Source organism: Pygoscelis adeliae, unplaced genomic scaffold, assembly GCF_000699105.1.
Source record: "Pygoscelis adeliae isolate BGI_AS28 unplaced genomic scaffold, ASM69910v1 Scaffold18, whole genome shotgun sequence".
NCBI classification, from domain to species: domain Eukaryota; kingdom Metazoa; phylum Chordata; class Aves; order Sphenisciformes; family Spheniscidae; genus Pygoscelis; species Pygoscelis adeliae.
The window spans coordinates 2,079,910-2,099,332 of record NW_008825558.1 but is presented as its reverse complement, the minus strand read 5'-3'; the positions used below and the strand labels follow the sequence as shown (position 1 = coordinate 2,099,332).

At 37.8% G+C, this 19,423-nt stretch overlaps 1 protein-coding gene across 1 annotated transcript in view; it reads right to left on the bottom strand.

Moving 5' to 3' along the window:
• The window catches only part of CDYL2 (chromodomain protein, Y-like 2), a 177,151-nt gene that overhangs the window by 27,275 nt on the left and 130,453 nt on the right, over positions 1-19,423 (bottom strand). Inside the window, 1 exon segment of the mRNA XM_009332325.1 lies at positions 1,832-2,426. Within this exon segment, the coding sequence (XP_009330600.1) occupies positions 1,832-2,426 (595 nt within the window).

Below are 19,423 nucleotides of genomic sequence, written 5' to 3'. Positions count from 1 at the left end.
AAATACAAAAGCTTGCACTCTCAATTTTAAGTGTCATTGACATCATCTGGGCTACTTATGCATTTAAAGCTGCCCACACATTTTGCTGGTTTGGGAGTCTTTAACAAGATATTTGATGCCTGGATTGAAAGATCCCAGCAGTTACAGGATGTAACCAGTAAGACTAGGCAAGGACAGTTCTACATCCCAAATCAAGTAGCATTTGCTAGGTTGCCAGTAGGGTGGAAAATGGAAAGTGGGGCGATATAATTTATGTTGACTTTTGAAAAGTTTTTGGCAGGGAAATTCACAAGAAGCTGTTAAGGAAATGAGTGCTATCATGGGCTATGGAAAGTGGCTAATAAAAATAAATAATTGGAACAAATGGTTACTCTTCATCATCTCAAATGATTAGTAGTTGGCTGCCCCAAGGACCTGCACAAGGATTAGTTTATTTAATGTACGTATTAATGAACTGGGAAGAGAAGTATGAGAGGAAAATTTGAAGGGAATACAAAATAAGTAGAGTAAAAACTAGGAAAGAATTTGAAGAGCTTCACTGAGTCATAAGAAAAGGGTGAATTGGCAACAGTAAAGCAGATTAAATGCATAATGAAAAGAATCATACATATAGCTGTGTTCTAAATTAACTGTAACCAGCAAAGAAAAAAACCCTAAGAGCAACTGTGTATCACTCAATGAAAACCTTTACGCAGTGTGTAACAGCAGAAAAAATAATTCTCAAAAGGTTGTATCGCCACTATGTCAGTAAGCAGTAGGAAATCATTTGGAACAGCTCCTGCTGTTTTTAAAAGGTATTAAAAAAACCCCCACACACCAAAGGCACAAGAGGATACTGAAAACTACCAGGAATCTGGAAAGACTTCCACATGGTAGGAAGGCTAAAAAGGCTGGGGCTGCCTACAGATTGACAGGATGTCTTCCTCTTTATCCTTTCATATAAGGACAAGAGCTTATTCAATGAAAGTAAAGGTCAAAAAAAGCCCAAACAAAACCCCAAAACCAAAAACCTGATCAAATAAAATGCGCATCTCATTGTTAGCTCCTGGGAATTACTGTGACAAAGCACCATCGAAGCTTTAGGTTTGACAGAATTAAAAGGAAAAAAAAGATTGGACACATAGGTAATGAGAAGCTACTTAGTTGCATTAAACTGCATAGTATTTATAGAGAACATAAACCTTTATTCTTTGAGAACTAAGCCAGTCAGTAACTATGAGGATTAGAAAGAGATTTCTCCTATTTCTTCTCGTTCACTTCAAGGCTGTTTGTACCTTCCCGTAAAGTATGTCTTTCGACTTCTGATGTATCCAGTCACTGTCAGAGACAAGGACCTGGCAGTTCTGAGTACTCCTGAATATGATGAGCAGTAATACTGAGGAACTCGAATGTTATTCAGCCATACTTACCAAGATACCTCAGCAAAAGTGGTATTAATTCTGTTTCTAAAATAATCCTGATCTTTCTAGACCACTGGGTCTGTGCACACATAACTGAGAAGTGATTTGTTACTTGGTGATACACAAAACCAAAGCTGCAGTATTATACATACCTCCGTTGTCATTCCTACTCCATGCCTTGTCATCATTTCCCCACAAGAACTTTACACTGCAAAGGCATGTAACAAAGCCCACATTGCTTCATGTCACTCCATAGGAAATGGAATGAGAGAAGCCAACTGATAAAAAAATGGTATAATATATGGGGAAAGAGCTTCTCACCATATCGCTTGTATAGCATGACAATGATTTTTCCACGAGTGGACTCTCTGTTTGCAGGTGCTGCAATTACCACCCCCCCGCCTCAAAAGACTGTAGTTTAAATCACGTACCAATTCCATTCACAACAGGTGAATCATTACTAACTTCCAACACGCTGGGCAAATTTTGTTCTCCTTCATGATCATTTAAATCCATATTTTGCTGTTGTGAGCCATTCCCAAAATGTCTGGAATCTTTTTCATGACTGCCATCTCCATTCTGCAGACCATTATGTGGCTTTTTCAGTGGCATGATCTGTAAACCGCTGGGAGTAGTTCGGTAAGTCACAGTTTTAGCAGCCCTGTCATTAGCAGATGCTGGCTTTGCTGCATATCCTCTTCTCTGTTTTTGAAGAGATGGATTAATTCTCTTCCTTTTGTGTGTTGACCCTTTAGACTTCCCAGATTCAGAAGGTCTATGTGATATTTTCTCAACAGAAGACCCTCGGCTTTCCCGTAAAAATTTTGGAGCGCTGGCCTGTTTCCCATGTCTTGATCGCTTTTCTCTAGTAACGTGTAGTCCATTGAATTCATCAATAAATTCCTCACAATGTAGTAGGTGATGTTCAGGCTCCCAGGTGTCTTCATTGCTTCCGTAGCCTTTCCACCTGATGAGATATTCCCATTTGCCCTTCTTGTTCTTCCTTTTGTCTACAATCCTCTCCACCTAAAAGAGAAACCAAAAAAAGTATCGTATTAGAAAGAAAAATAGTTTGGTCATGAAAACGATGTTCTTAATTTAGAGCTAGGAAGGCCTCCTTGACATTGTAAAGGCACCTTAGTGTTCATGAGATTCTCCTAAAATGCAGTGCCTAAAACATGAACTGACTCTGACACGGAAAGCCACCCAGGCTAGCCAAAATGTAGCAACCTATTTTACAGATTTAAATCTACCTTATTTTCACAGGATGCAGTCCAACACTATATTCCCATTGGATCCTATACAGACCATGCTGACTGCTGACGACAACCTACTTGGTGTGTGTATAAACCGCTTGACGTAATGTTTACGAATCAGTGTTACGTATTTCTGTTTGACAAAGAATTCCTATGAACAGACCTGGCAATACAGGAGAGGAGTGCAGTAGCCCCAGTGGTATTTTGACAGCAAGGCCATTTCCCCTTCTGAAAACATTAAGAAGAGACATAAACACCTGATCAAACCTGATCTGGGAACCTGCAATAGCCACAATGTGAAGAAACGAGAGAGAGCCTGAATATCATTAATGAAAGCACGGTTTCTTTGAAAATCTGGCTGTAAAATGAGACAATTACTGTTACATTCCTCAGCTACCTCTTGTTTGAAAGAGCTAAATAAGGCGTATTTTGCTGTATTGCCAGTTACTGATCATTCTCCTGAATCCACACATGCATTATATCCCTATAAACATCCCCATACTTCGTCTTGAAACTGTCTTGAACAGAGAACTGATTATAACAAATTACAATATTTTACACCAGATATATTTGCAGTAGTGTACATCCACTTTGCTGCTTCCAACTTATAAAAATTTGTATTTTTTATGAATGCAATATTTGAGTAAATACACAAAATTTGTGAGTGCACCAATTAAAAAAAAAGGCAAATGAAAGGCATAAAGGCAGGATTCTTACATAGAAGTAATGAATTTCATAAACCTATGCTAGAGAATGTCAGTTCCTTAAACTTAAGGAACATTTCTGCACCAAGGGATAAGGAACTATATTGGGTCTGCAAGCTGAATGTGAATTAACAGTATCATGCTGTTGTAGTAAATGGGCTGTACAACTGAAGAAATCTTTGTGCTATCTCAGCACTGGCAAGATCTCAACTAGGGGGAGAGTGCATATGAAAACCCAAGCACAATCAGTGGGCAGCAAGTCATGGGTTTAAATTGCGTCAAGAGAAATTTAGATCAAGTCATTAGGAAAAATGTTGTAATTGTAGTAAGAATTAAGCATTAGAATAGGTAACATTGGGAAAGTCTGGAGGGTTTTTAGAACGAACATCTGCCATGAAAAGTCACTGCTAGAAAATCGGGTTACGATGAGAAAACCTTTTGAAGTCTCTCCCAAGTTTTATTTTCTGATCCTTTTATTTTTTTATTTTTTAAAAATGTGGTTTATGAGGGATAAATATGCCACTAATGAAAAAAAAATCATTATCGTTAACCAAAAGCACTATTTTTAATTTAGAAAAATAAATAAGTGGCTAACTAATGTAATAGTTTTCATTGCTCTTCAAAGAAAAATCATCTCATGTGAAGAACAACAGTGGAATCTGTATGGAGAATTTAACCTTGAAGAAGGGCAATCACAGCAGTGTAAGTAATTGTTCTTTTTAGGTCCCCTGTTAGAGCAAACCAATGGATTAATTCTGTCTGTTCGCTGGCTGGAACTGTACATTTATAGAAATCTTGGTGGGTTCCCCAAAGGAGTCTAAATGTAATTAGCAACTAAACATTATACTTCTATCTTAATTCATTTACATGGGAACCGTGCTAAGATATCTGTGTCTGAGTCAGAGTGGACAGCTTTCCTCCATCTCCAGGGCACTCAACTGCAGCATCCCAAACAGCTTGTTCCTGTGCTCTGTCTTATCAAGTATCTGCATAGAACCACCGCAGAAGCAAAGCAAGGCATCATCTTTACTCTGAATTTAGCACAGTCCCCTTCAGGATTGCTCAGTGTGGCAGAACAATTAACTGAAGCTCAGTCTGGGCAAGTTTGAGATCATTTGTCTGAAAAGAGGAAGTCCTCACAAAAAAAATGAACTGGCATTTTTTTGTGTCCTCATTTGGGATGTGTGGCTTTCAACTGTCAAACTAATAGACTTATTATGATCTTGTTGAGAGAGCAGCTGTCCAAATTATCCCCGGCTTTAAAACATTTCTCCTCCTCCTATCTGGGACTAGCCAGAAAGACGGTACATGGAACTGTGGAACTCTGTAGTGGCCTGTGGGTTGTCTGTGGATTTGTTACTTTAATTACTGCAGCTCACTATACCAAGGAGCAAAACACACACACATACATACATATATATATATATGTCCTGGGGAAAAAATTAAATTGCTGGGGAAAAAATTAAATTGCTGCTAAACTCAGTAGACCACAGCTATCATTACTGTAGAGAATTTGGTTTAGAGCTATTCTGTCTGTACTAGCTAAACAATACATGCATTCCCTTCCCTTTTTAATTCAGGAGTTGGAACACAAATTCTGTGTCAGGTTGATGCTACCTCGGAGTAACTTCTGCCTTTCTTTTGAGGGATTACACCAGTTGCATTCCCCCACTTGCTCACTGAAGGAAGAACCTCAGAAGGGACGGACAAATACCTTGCCATTTTCAGAATCACATACAAAAAGCATCTCTCTTTCACTCACTCTTTTTCACCTCACCTTTTTTCACTCATGCCCATATCTTTAAATTTAACTATACTGACTTCTCGTTTTCACATTGTTGCTCTGCTACAAGGAGGAAAAGTGAAGGGAAGAGCTCTTCTTGGAGAGCATTTTTTAATATGAAAAACACTCAAGTATTTTGGTGATGAGGCATTATGCATTTCAATTAAGAGGATAAAAGGAGAAAACATGAGTGGTCTTTGTTCTGGGAAACAAAATACTGGCAATGGAGAATATGATTAACCAGTTCAACACATCATGAAGGGAGAATAAAAGTATTTATGAAATTGGGTCAAATTTAATAAATGGTTTCAGAAAAAAACATTTAGAAAGCAAATATATCTGGGAAAGACTAAGTATTTCATTACAGCATTTTCAGAACAAAACTATCAACGTTTCACTTCCAATTTAACTAACAAACCTAAAATAAAGAGGGAGTAAATAAGCTGAAGGCAAAATATTTTGTTTCTGGTCAAACCCCCTTCTCAGTTTATTGTTTTGCTGGGGAGCAAATGGAAAAAATGTGGGTTGATCCAAAATCAGTTTTTTTGGTTCAGCCATCATACCCACTGGCTTGGCTAACGATGCATAAAAATTCTGAGTAGATATCTGCCTCGTCCTCATTACTGCCTCATTGTTCATTACTGTATGCATTTGAGGGCAGCAGTGAACATACTTGACCTCTCAACATGGTCCCTTTTCTTTCTCGGGGCTTTAAGTTCTTCATTGATATTTATCCCCTTCAGAGTGCCACTGTGTTCCTTCACTGCATACAGTGAAGTGCTTCAGTGTAGGCATAAATATCGGGTTTTTACCCACACCTGGTACTGTCTGTACCGTTCTCCTTCTATTCACAGTCCACAGTAATAACAAACATCACTATTTTGTTGTTTTAATGATGTATATTTGTTTTAACAGGTAGTATATAAAGTAATAATCTTTCTGCATTTACTTAAGGTTACACAAATTCATATGAGCTTTCTTAATGAGAAATAATTCTGTGACAGCTAGTGATTAATAGAAATAATACTTTCATTCCTTCCCTAGAATAAGCAATACACAGTTCTGAGAATATGCAGAAAATATCAATGGCTTCAGTGTCTGATTTTCCATTTTCCCCCTCAGTTCTGTCTTTAATGAGAACTGAACGACATCTTCCCAAAAGTGACCTTGGTAGTTACAGTTTGCCAAATCCTTGCATTCACTATATTTGGTCTGGAAAACTAAGTAGTTAAATTTAATGAAAGTGAAATGACTGCAAACAAGGTTTGCAGGGGTATCACAGTTAAGAGAGTGCTAGAATTGACATATACCATTACTTGCCTAGATTCTCTCTCTCCCTGCCCCTCCTGGCTAATTCTGGATGAATTGAGGTGCTGATATGTTACCATATAAATATGTTCAAAGAGAACAAATAGAATGAGACCACGGCATCTGTGCAAATGCATCTGGAACACACTTTTTAGCTTCCAACTAGCCTTAAACCTAGCTCTATACACAGCTGCACAAACTAGGATGAAAGTCATAAATAAAAGCCTTTTAAAAAAGTTTTGTATTCTAAACTTAATGTGAAATAAAAAAAATACTAATCAATTATAGTACAAATATGTAGAGCTTCATTAACTTAGTGTTATGATCTGGTGATCAAGTGTTTGTATATGCAGCGTACAACACACACACATCTTCCTTCATAGAAGATTCAGGGTCAAAATCATTCATTTAACAGCACAGTGTTATTGTCCACTTAGCAAAAAAAAAAAAAAATTCTAGGCTAAGTTAAAAAAGGGTAATTCCTATTGAATTATTTCTATAGATACAGCTGTAAAATCCGGCGTAACAGCACACCCATCTCACAGTTCACAGGAGCTCTACAGAGCATAAATAAAAATCCGTATGTTCCCAGAAAACACCTTCCAGGAGATCAGTAAACTTCCAGAGAGGTTTGCAAGATTGCGTATCTACTTAGTGATTTCCAAAATAAGTACATGTCATCTCCTCTTCTTGCCATGCATATCTATGTAAACAATTTAAACTGTAATCTGTGATGCTCAGATGGTCTCTGTTAGTGTACTGTACAGACCAGCAGACCGATTTCATGACATACACTAGAAAAACTTGTGTTACAGGACTCGTACTGTTTTATGTGTTTTTTTCATCGGAGGTCTTTGTCCCATGTTGTGCCTCAGGGTGTTGGAAGGGTATTTGAAGAAAGTGCCAAGGAAAGAAAGGCAGTAAGATTTCTGAGAGAGATAAAGGCCATCTGATTCAACATGTTTGTCTTTTAAAAACTCATTATTGCCCTAACTTCCTCCTTTTTGTTACCTTTGCTTTAAGAAAGAATGTATTTCATTAGTTGTAAATCTCTTGCTTGCCTGCATTTGTAACTTACTTGTGTCTCTGTTGTATTAAATTTCTCAAAATCTGGTAATTGGAGCATTTGTTCTAGATGTATGAAAAATATGGGACCGTATCTTCTGAAGCAGTCAGTATTCACGTTAGAAAAATAACAGTGGAATGGATGCTTCAGAATCTGACCCACAGTTTAAAAACAGAGTAGATCCAATCAATGTGCCAGCGATGAAACCCCCCCAGCAGTAAATTTGTGTAGTTACCTGGAAGGTCAAAATGAAAGTGAAAGGGCTAGATAGTCATAAAAATGAAAGGGAAGACATCCCCCATCTGAATTATTCACAGGCAAAACATCAAATGACATCTTCCCAGGAAGTTCAGTGAACACCCTGTTAATGTCAAGAAGACACTGCTTTTTGTTCTCTTCCCTTTTTCTCTTTTCAAGCATATGGATTTCTGATTTTCTACAATCTTCTCAGAATCAGAAGAGGTGTTAAACTTGCTAGGGAAATCCTGAAAGTTCTGCATTTTCACTGGAAAAAGCCTATCAGCCTCATATTACACATGGTTGCAAACCACTGCGTTAGGTATACATGTCCTCCAACACATACATATGAAGACTTACGACAGACCAAATAAATGCTGTAAAAACTCCTGCTGCTCCCTGTACGTAAGCCTGCAACTTTGATCTTCCTCTCCTGCTAGACAGTAACACCGTAGAGGCTTCCAGCTATGGATTCGATGGTCCAGGTTTATATAGAAAACCAGGAGCGCACTGCAAGTTAGTTGCATTTTACAGTAGTGATGCAGCAATTAGAAATTACTGCTAAAAGTGGTGTTTTCACATTCCTAAGACTTCTGGACCCAGCATTTTGCCTGCATAAGTATACTCTGTGAGTTACCTTCCCTGGCATCCAGGTATTTTAAAGAAACTGAAAGATAAGCCTCGCTCCATGCTTAGGCAAGCAACGTGGTTTCCTCTTTGTGGAAGGGGTCTTCTGGCAGAAGGAGCTTGCCTTCATGACCAGTTTAGATCAAATGAAGCCCTGGCTGACAGCCTGCAGAAGAACAGCCAACCACAGCCCCCATGCAGACTCATATCTCTAGTGACCTTATGCCATTTTTCTTGGAAGTCCCACCTTTCTCTGAAATTCAGTCTCACTGAAACTGAAATTCTGGTCGGGTCTTTCAGTTGTTCATTTCTAGCTCTTTTGGAAGCTGCCCTGGTGCCACATCTCCATTGTGGAACACACAAGGGCTGTGTTTCCCCTCTTGATGCCATCTGTCCCCGCTGCTGCCTCTACTAACAGAACCCATTTTTGTGCCCTCGTTTTGTTTACTGCAGCTTTCTCCTGGTCAGGACTTAGTGCTCAATCTCCCAGTCTGTTAAAGCCATTTCCCTCTCCCACTACAAATTTAAGGATGTAATCTAAATCACTTTTTGTTAGGATATTTAAGTGTAAGTGTGTAAACAATACATGTGGTGGAAGTGCCACAATAATTGTGTTTTTTGGAGCAAACAGGAATAATACTATACACAAGAATCTTGCACTGGAAGAAGGGCATTTTTGTATAGACCGATACTATCCCTTGGAGAAGGACTGGAAAAGGAAAATTGACAGATGACACAGGGACCAGGATGGGACTTCTTGGTCAACATGTGTAGTCCCTGTCATTGTAGGCAATTACATCATAAAAACCCTTTCATATTGGATATGTTCATGATACAGAACATATTTCTGCCCGGGCTTATTGCTGATAGGTTGCACAGCAAACAGCTGGTCATTCTTAAATGTAATAATTTTGTAGAAAATATTTTAGGTTTTCATCTGGAAAGCAACACAGTTTTCAAAGGCGCAAGAAGAGTGCACTAAAAAATAAAGATATTCTTTAGCAGTAGGTTAAGGTAATCTTGATAATGTTCTTTATATGGAGGAAGAGTGGGATTTTTTCCTTTGCAGTCCAAGTGTGCACCCGTGTCATCAAAAGAACTGTTACGCAACGTGGGGGAGACCTCTTTGGGTCTGTTCCTCCGTAAATGGTTTAAATCCCTTCCACTTACAAACATTAATCAACATATATGGAACATATATGTTGAGAACATACAACATATACGGAAATCCAAAGAACATGGGGGTTTCTATTTATTTTAAAGCATAATGATGCATTTCATTTGTCAAATCCCCGTTTTTCTTTTGTACAATAAATCAGTTCATTATTGGATTTCAGTGTTCATATTTCTTAAGGAAAGCAAGACACAGAGCATACCAAATTCTTGATGTCCTTTATGTTAAAAAGTGAGGTCAGTTCTGAACACACCCTCTACAAACTTGCTAGCACAATTTATTTCAGAATGAGTCTGTTAGAATTCTATCTAGAACATTTGAATTTGATGATAAATGCTTACTTCTATTTCAGTAGTAGAGTACAGCTGGTAATTTTTACTATACTGCTAAATTTGTTTTGTACATTGTAGTGCACACTTTAAATTTAGAAACAACAGATATTTTCCTGGTTTGTAGATCAACAAAGGAAAAAATAAATGCTGTTCCTATTTATTATCATAAGTGAGATTTAAAAACCCAGTGTACGCTGCTAATCTAAGAGAATTGAGACAGGGATGAAGTTTGCTTTAAGCAGAACTGTTCTTGTACAGTCTATTTCTGTGACAAGCACAGATGACTAAAACATGAATGAAAAATCTAAATTCAAGGAGACAAAATATTTTGCCAAGCTCTACAAAGAGCTGGCTGGTTTGGACCCATGTATGGCTTTCAGCTTTCTAATACTGTGGACTGCTTCCTCAAATGTTTCTCTGCCGAATTCAATGGGATTCTCCAGTTTTATACCATCTGAGAGTATGTGTATGGGAAATATGTGTGTTTATCAGAAGAGAAGAGTTCAGCACAACCTAGGAAGGACCTGATTCTGCCTATGCTTCCTTTACGGTACTACAAGTCAGCAGAGTTATTCCCAATTTACTTAGATGCAAGTAAAATCAAAGTAGGACTCCCTGGGATTTAAACCATGAGGTTTTTTACTTTCACTTTAAAAGCAGTTTATAGGAACAGGGGCAGGACTTGAAGAGACTTCTAAGCAAACCAGTGTTTATGTGAACATATCACAGTTCTTTCAGTAAAACTGCCTGGAATTTGTTGAAAATACTCATGTTTCCCAACAGATTTGGGAATGCGTAAGCAGTAGTTAAAAAATAAAAATATGACTATCACTAAAGGTGCTTTTCACCAACATTAAAGTGAGTCCAGAAATGCAGGAAGCAATTTACATAAAAGCTGCACCTGAAATAACTAGAAAAAAATTAATGCTGTTTTCTTTTATGTTCCTTTGCAGTTTGTTCTCCTTTACCTTGTTCAGCCCTAGCTTATTTTAGTGTTCTGTTGTACAGTTCACTCAGTCTTTTTCTCCACCATATGGGCTTCACTCAAATTCAACTCAAGGCCAGGACTTCAGTTCAACACTTTTACATCCATCCCAAATCTTAGCCAGAAGTGAAGATTCCACATTAAAAAAATACAAAGGTTCAGCTATAATACAGTATAAATAAATATTTGAACTACTCTGCTGTACTACTACTCAGTGACTCATTGCTTTACAAATGCTACTGGTACGACTGTCATAAAATAAACCGCATATTCTTGTATGGCAGGTAGAAAAATATTTTCTTAGCCCTTTTACAGCAAAGTGGTAAACTTGAGCACAAAGAAGTGAGAGCCTAGGTTTTGGGGAGCTGTTTCTCACTCAGTGGTTTCCACAGGTGCTGAGGACTTAGGATTTCAATGTGAGCATGAGCTTCAGCTATTCAGAGAGGCTTTACCAACTTCATGTGACAACTGAGGGGAATTGTCCGAGGGCGGCACGCTGGCTTTGCAAAGCTGATGCGCCAGGGAGAAGATGAGAGACAACAGGAGGGTACAGCATACTGGGGGGGTGGGAGGGTACAAGGTGATACTGGTCAGTCTAAGTGGCCATTGTACAACACACTCCCCTTACCAAAGTTTTTGAAGTGAATTTTACAGTGATCTTTGAAAGAGGACAATGTAATAGCTTTGCAGATATTTTCAAGGAACATCCCCTGTATTGAAAGGATAGCTTGGTAAAAATTAAGGCTCTGTGTTGGAAAACAGGACAAATGGACAATTAGAGCATGTATTAGGTAGTTACTCCAAGATACGGGATGTGGAATAGCAATTTCTGGGTATGGTGTGTAAAGAATCTCCAGTGACTCTGTTTTCTAGCTGCTGTACACAGGGAGACGCAAGTATTTTTGAAATGATGAATACATATTTGACAGAGCAGCAAGTCAAAAAGAATTCCCAGCTTACAGGCCTGAACGTGAAGGACGATGGTAATCTCTCCCCCATCACTGAGACAGGAGGGAGAGGCAAATGAAGAACTCTGTCCGTGTTATATTAATGGCTGGACAGGGAAAAGGAGATGTCAGAAGGATAAATCATACATCCATTTCATGCTTTCTATCCAAACTAGGAATAGGAGGCAACTAGTTTGGAGCATCCATATAGCAAAGGTAGTAACAGTCAACTTTGTGAATAATACCATGCAGGGATAGGTTTTAGAAGGAAAGGGCTAAAAATAGATAACTTTTTATACAATATAGACGGTCGAGGGGCGATCCTTTGAGTGAAAAGCTGAAGTAGCAGTTTGTAAAGTAGTGAGATAATAAGAGAAGAAAAGTCATGAAACACAAAGGTTTCTTTCAGAATTCAGTAGAATTCTTCATTTTCTTGGTTACACAAATGAAGCTAATGTGATGGCAGAATACAGAAATGAGCCAAAAAGAAAGGTAGAGCAGAAAAAAGGAATAAAGAAACATGCTTTAGGCAACTATAATGGCATGACAGGAGCACAGAATTTTATAACTAAGTATCCAGGATACCACTGCAACATCACAGAAAAATGGCACATAAAATTTCAGAAATTATCTGTGAAAGAGTAATTGTCAAAAAGGAGCAATAATACATCATTATCCCCTCAGAAATAGCATTCAGATGAGCAGGGTCAGTAGGCCAAGTTCCGGCCTCAATTATTGCATTTGTTTTCACTGCAGATTTAATTTGTGTTCGAGATCTGAATTCTGTCCAGTGTAAAACCAACTTACTACCGGTGCCTGGAAGGAACAAACTATCTTATGGACAGTAGTACAGGCAGTTATGAAAGCTGTCACTATTCATCATTTTAAATTGTCTGAGAGCGCAGCTAGTTAGAAATCTGCATTTAAAAAGTGGGGACAGTGCTCTAAATGTGGAGATGCAAAGGCATAAAAGCATATTCATTGATATTTAACGTAAGAGTGTGTTTTGGAGGAATCAAATGGACTCTGTGTGAGGAGGACATTTGCTTACAGTGTGGATGAAAGGCACTAACGCATCTGTGCTTGTACAAATGTCTGCAATGAGTCAGACTGACTATACCACACTGAGTGGCAGGCTCCGGCCGCATGCTACTGTGAAACTCCTCTGGCAATGGCAGAAGTAATTATTACTTCACAAAAAATTGTGAAGTAATTATTCAGTGTATTTTCAGTGTTTGTATGAACACATCAGAGTGGTGTGTTGCGGAGGAGACAATCACAGGTTACCCTTCTGCTGTCCTCAGGCCCTAGGTCCTCTTGAAAGCTGACTTTGGCAACAGATGCTCACCATTCCTTGGCTTCAGTGAGTCCTGTTTCATCCTTGCTAATTCACACAAGCTAAGGAAGTGTTAACTGATGAGTCCCGAGTTCTTTCAGACCGTCATTATTCCTGATGATAGGTTTTCAGCCAAGTGTTGGCAGTACTTCCAGCCATAGGGGTTGCTATAGACTGGAATCCATTACTCCTTTCAGGGAGGTCCCAAGAACAACACCGGGGTTTCTCTGGTGGAGAGGTACAGATCTTGCCATCCTGCTCAAAATGCCTGCCAGATCACTCCAAGAGTTACTGTGGAGGCATGTGCCACATCTCCATGCTGATGGCTATCTTATCTTTCTGTTGATAGATCATGCAGATGTATCAAGCATCAGGGTGAGACTGGAACTCTGACGAAGCTGAGAAACCATTTAGAAATGTCTGTGCTTGAAGCAGTATTGAATATGTAAGTAAGTAGTGAATATATTACTGAGGAAATTTTCCATGTATTTGTTAGTCAGATTCCTAACTTGGCGGTTGTGTTAATACCTCAGCTGCTCCTGGATGCGTTTACAGCAATGATGTGGCAAAGGGCTTTGTTCCATGTGCTTCTGTAGAATGGGGCACTATATTTTTTTAAATGTAGAGTTTCTGAGATTTATTCCCTACGTTTGTCTCACTGGGATTAGGCTAGTGTATGTTCTCTCCATGGCACTATGCCAGTCACAATCTGAAGCTGTGGAAGGCTGCAGCTGTCTGCTTGTTATTAATTGAGGGTTAGTGCAGAGACCAACATACATTGGTGCTCCAACACCCATACTGTTTTCCAGATACTTTAGGAACGGAAGCTTAAATTCACACTCTAGTATAAGAAACCTCTGGGTCACATTTAATACTAAGATCCCACTTGCAAATGGTTTATGAAATTACAAAAAAGAGTTTTAACAAATGGCTAATAAGTTGTTAGAGACTCATGAATCTCGCACCTAATTAGTCTTCTAATTCTAATGAGTCCATGATAATCTTCTGATGTCCTCGCTGTCATCCCTAGCACAAACCATACATGTAGTCAAATGCTGGAACAGATGTTCAGAGAGGCTGTGGAATATCCATCCTTGGAGATACTCAGAACTTGACTGAACAAGACCCTGAGTAACCCAATAAGTTGGTGCTGCTTTAAGCAAGGGGTTGGATCAGATGATCTACAAAAGTCCCTTCCAACCTAAATTATTCTATCATTCTACGATACATAAATTTTGCCTAAAATATTTACGAATAAGTTACTAATACTTTATTAATTCTTTTCCACTTGGAAAAGCAGCTCCATTTGGAAAACTGAGTTCTATGCAATCTGTGGAAGTGGCTGTATGAACTGACTCAATTAAGCGGAGTTTAGATTTACCAGGCAGCTGGAAGGGAGTTTCCCACAAGCAGCTCTGAACTTCCTTCTTTCCTTGACCTGATACCATCAGGGTTTGTTGACTTTCAGGTCGTACAGCAAGTGCAATCTACTCTCTGAGATGTACAAGGGAGAGACGGGTTGGAGGACCAAGGTCAGCTGATCACAAGGTTAAAAAAATTTTCTTTGTCATTAAATGGACATTTTTTAATACTGAGATACATTGTGAAGTAATTATTCAGTGTATTTTCAGTGTTTGTATGAACATTCAGTATTTATGGTATAAGCAGAACAAGGAATGTGCTAAGTTGGGGTGTGAACATACAACACGTTCCATGATAGCAGCTATGTATTTGCTTTTCGTTCAATATGAAGGAATTAAAGACAGGGATAAGAGGGATAAGTTACCATACATTTACCACAAAGATAAGAGGAGACATGCTAACAAAAATACACTTGTAGTTCTTGTACCTATCGCGGACGTTTGTACAGAGATAGTAACAGAAAGCTCCGCAGGACAGGATGCTTAGATGGGGCTTGAAAGTCTGAGTTTCTGTTTCTAGTCCTCACCACCACCTCAGCTGTTCTCTTCATTTTTCTGTGCCTTATCTGAAAAGAACACCCTCTCTGTAAAGTGATTTCAGACCTGGTGTTGAAAATGGAAAAGGTGCGTTGAAATAATTTTTATATGTACAGCAGTCTACAAAATGAAAACTTTGATGAAGCAAGTCTGTTTTGAAGCCTAGTGAACAATATAAAAATAGGAAAAAAACCCAAGATGAACTTGTTGAATGCTGAATATCTGCATTTAGTATTTGTGCTAGCTGCTGCTTGTATTTAGCAGTCTTGTAGTAGATTATGCAGTATAATGTCCTGACAAGACCAAGAGGTTCCTAGCATACTCAGGAGGGGTAAAGAGACTCATAAGATGAGTACACATTTCCTTTTGCTAGGGAAAAGAATACACCTGGATTAGATGGCTCTGGAATTACGTAAGGAATTTCTGATCATACATCAGCCTTTCTTTTTCTCCAAAGAGCAGTTGTGTACAAAGGCATACATAGAAAAAATAACATAGAAATAAACAGTAACACACATGATGGAGGACTGTTATGTTCTTACTACTTCAGCAGAAATACTGATAAATATTGGGGAAAGTATTGCTTTTATTATGCTTGCCAGCTGTAGCCTAATGAAAGAACATAAACCTCATCCTTTAGGAATATTTTTAGGGATATTAATTAAACTTGACAAGGTATCTAGAACACAACTAAACTTCCCTTCTAGATAAGAAGGAGAAAATATTTAATGTTTTGATGTTTTGAAGATTTCAAGATGATATGCACATCATTAAAGTTTTTAGTTTAATTCCAAGGAAACAAGAAACTTCAGGTGGTCATGGGAGAAGGATTTAAACAAACTGACAGTTTGTCTTTAAATAGAGAATTTCCCTAGAGAGTATGTATTTCCCCAGTTACTGCTCTGAAATGTTATTTTCATAGTTACAAAGCACCATGCAAATCTATCCCACTAAACGGATACTAATGATCATTACTACTATTTAACAGCATAACAGGTGGAGCTCGGAGCAGTGAGCACTTTCCTTTAATATGTAGTGTGCCATAATGTTTTACTTGTCCTTAAAATTAAATGGTCAGAATATGTTAATCACAAAATCTAGTATAGGGTGTCTGTCAAATCAGTGCTAACGATTGCTTAGTGTGCCCCAAAGACAAAGATGTTAGTTTTGCAGTATAAAAATTTGGTGTTATTCTGGAAAAGACCTTGCCCTTGGCTGTCGAAAGTCACATGCAGCATTCAGAATATGCACTGTGCAGTGCAGGGCAAATACAACACATGCAGTACCGTATGCTACACTATCTTTACAGTTTCTGCCCTGTTGATTCCACTAATGCACACAATTACACATAGTCAGTGCAGGCAAGTTCGCACCTGTGAATGACTTTGAAAGGGAATCCGAGATACTTTACAACACATGCAAGGATATATGCTAGTGAGATGACAGCCACTGGGGAAAAATGAATGGGGAACATTCTTCAGTTTCTCTAAATGGCTAGAAAGAGTCTTCTGAAGGTGACAGTAAGGGAGAACAAAGTGTATGAATCACCTGTACATCTCCTACATTTTGTTGGAAATTTTTCTTACTCAGATGAGTACTCTGAGGTGTTTAGTAACTTCCTCCGATGGCCATATAATATGAAATCATTTTTGTTCAGGATAATCAAAATGTCTGAAATCTTTCCACTTTCAATTTTTTGGTGATGTACTTTCCTGTTTTTTTAAACCCTTCATAATACTATACGTATTAACAATTGAGAGTCCTGTCCAAGTTAATCAATAAGCCACTTCAGTTTTGTGTAAGGAACATAATTGCATTTTTTCTTCAACATAAAAATCTATTTGGCCTCAGTTTTTTTACGGTAGATATTTAGAGAGCAAAGAGATTTTTCAGGCTCTCTTCTACCTCAGAGTTTTTATTTTAGGATCTAGGTTCTTTGCCCAGTCTAATGCCTGTCTAGTTACAGGACACATAAGTCAGCAATATGAAATCTAATTTATGTAAGTAATTGTGGGCATTGTTCAATGAATGGCATCCTGTGATAATCTAAATATGCTGCATGTACAGCAAGAAAATTTGTAATTCTAAAGAATTAAGAGTCTGAAATAGTTTGTTATTTGTTACAGTATAAAGTACTGAAAATTTCTGCTACATGAGCGTGATATGCACTTAATAGTTTATTCACCCACCAGAACTCATTCTCAAACAGTTGGTCACCATGCCTTTCTTAAAACTATAGATTTTTAACCACTGTTTAAAATAAAAAGCTAATAATATCCTGTTCATCAGATGTTCTAATAATAATGGTGACAGAGACTCTGCATGTTTGAGCTTTCTAGCATTTTAGGTGTTTATTGTGTAGTATAGTCTAAAAATGAAAAATACAAAACCATTAAAGTAATAGTGACCTTCCAGAGTGAATGACATATGATACCACAAAATTTTTTTCAGTGTCACCGAAGGTTTCTCTTTTTGACAAATGATTAGTCTGTGGCTATAAAACTTTTGGGGATGTAGTGTCTTGATTACATTTTGAAAAAAACTAGAACAAAACTAGAATACAGATCTAGAGTAAGTTTTATATACCACGGCACTGAAGAAGTACCAATGCCACTTCAATTTAAGAGGAACCTAGGTTCCTTTTCAGTATGACGGCCCAGACTTGATTATTTGTCTGTCATGACATTACTTACAGGCTCACAGATTCACAGATTTGAAGGCCAGAAGGGACAATTATCTCCACCTAGCCTGTCTTGGGTTACACAGGAACGTTTTTCATTCAGCAGTTCCACACCAGGTCCCAAATTCTGATTTAGTTAAACAACATCTATTAGAAAATCATCGCGTCTTAATTTGAAGTGATTCACAGAAAGTGCACCATTGCTGTAAGTGAATCTTTCTAAGTGCTAGAAATAAAACGCTATAACCTTAATGTTAAAAAGTGCATCTCATTTCTAATTTATGAAGGGTAAACTTCCAGCCACTGGCACCTTTTATATCTCTGTTGGCTAATTTAATTTTCCAAACCTTAAATCCTGCAAAGTGGTTTGCAGCTAACTGAACAGATGGTCTCCATATTTCTTTAAGTTTTGTAAAATTTGGGTGCTAATGTGATGGCTCTGTCTAAAATTTTGTAGCTGCTTCAGAAGCCATATTCTAAAATTTCATCATATGTGTTAGGGTTCATCACTTGCGTTTACAGTTCAAATTCACGTTATTTCATATAATTTTGAGGGAGAACATTTTTATGAAGTGCAGGACTATAATAACCACATTCACCAGATCAATGTAAGTCACTCACTTATTTTCTTTCTTTCATCGCCTAGAAAAATAATGCACCTCTTAAAGAAGGCACAATATTGACTAAAGAAAAAGGAAAAATTAAATGTAAAGAAGATGCACAGTGTTCAGTTCTGTGCCCCAGTTTTACTCCTGCTATGCAAAAAGTTTACTACTTATTGTCTTAAATCTGTACCCATGTGTTCAGTCATATGGACAAAGAGAACAGTTTTCTCCTGCGCTATACTGGATCACTGCATACAACTATATAATTACCCACATCTGTCTGCAAACTGCTTTACATCCGCATAAATCTGTACCCTTTCTGAAACAGGACAACAATATCCTCATCTGTTTGTGAAAAATTCAAGTGATAAATACTTATTTGAATTTATTTAGAGTCATAATACTACATAAGTGCAAAATCTTAAAAAGAAGTCATAATATGAAAGTTACACATGCTGTAAAAATTTAATAATCTACCTTTAGAAAAATTAAATTTTCAGTGTTTGGGTTTTTTAAAACCCCATGCTATGAATTCAAAAATACTAATTAAACAAATTAAAACAGAATACTTCAGGAATGTTCTGAAAGCAGGCATATAAAGCACTAATCAAATGTAAGGAAAGAGTTTAAATACTTTGAGCTTACTGGTTTGTATATTTTTTTACCATGGTAAAGTATAGTCAAGTCTTTTTATCCAAAGCATTGGTACCCTTTCGATACAAGTGCCCGAAAATAAGAAAGGAGTTGGTTTTGCTGACCTGAGAAACCATTCAATAGGCACAAGTGATTCAGCATAAAATGTGTTGTGGGAAATGAAGAAATAACAGCATTTTCTTCTCAACCTCAAACTTACTAAATTGTTGAGACTGTTGGGGTATGTAAAAGAACTGCTGTCACTTTAGAGCAGACAGCAAACCAAAAATTACATGATTTTCTCAAATGAAATTCATGACTAGTGAATAAATTTCTGATAAAATAACCCAGTTCTGCATTTCAGAGATCAGGGAACTCCACGGGGTAAATTC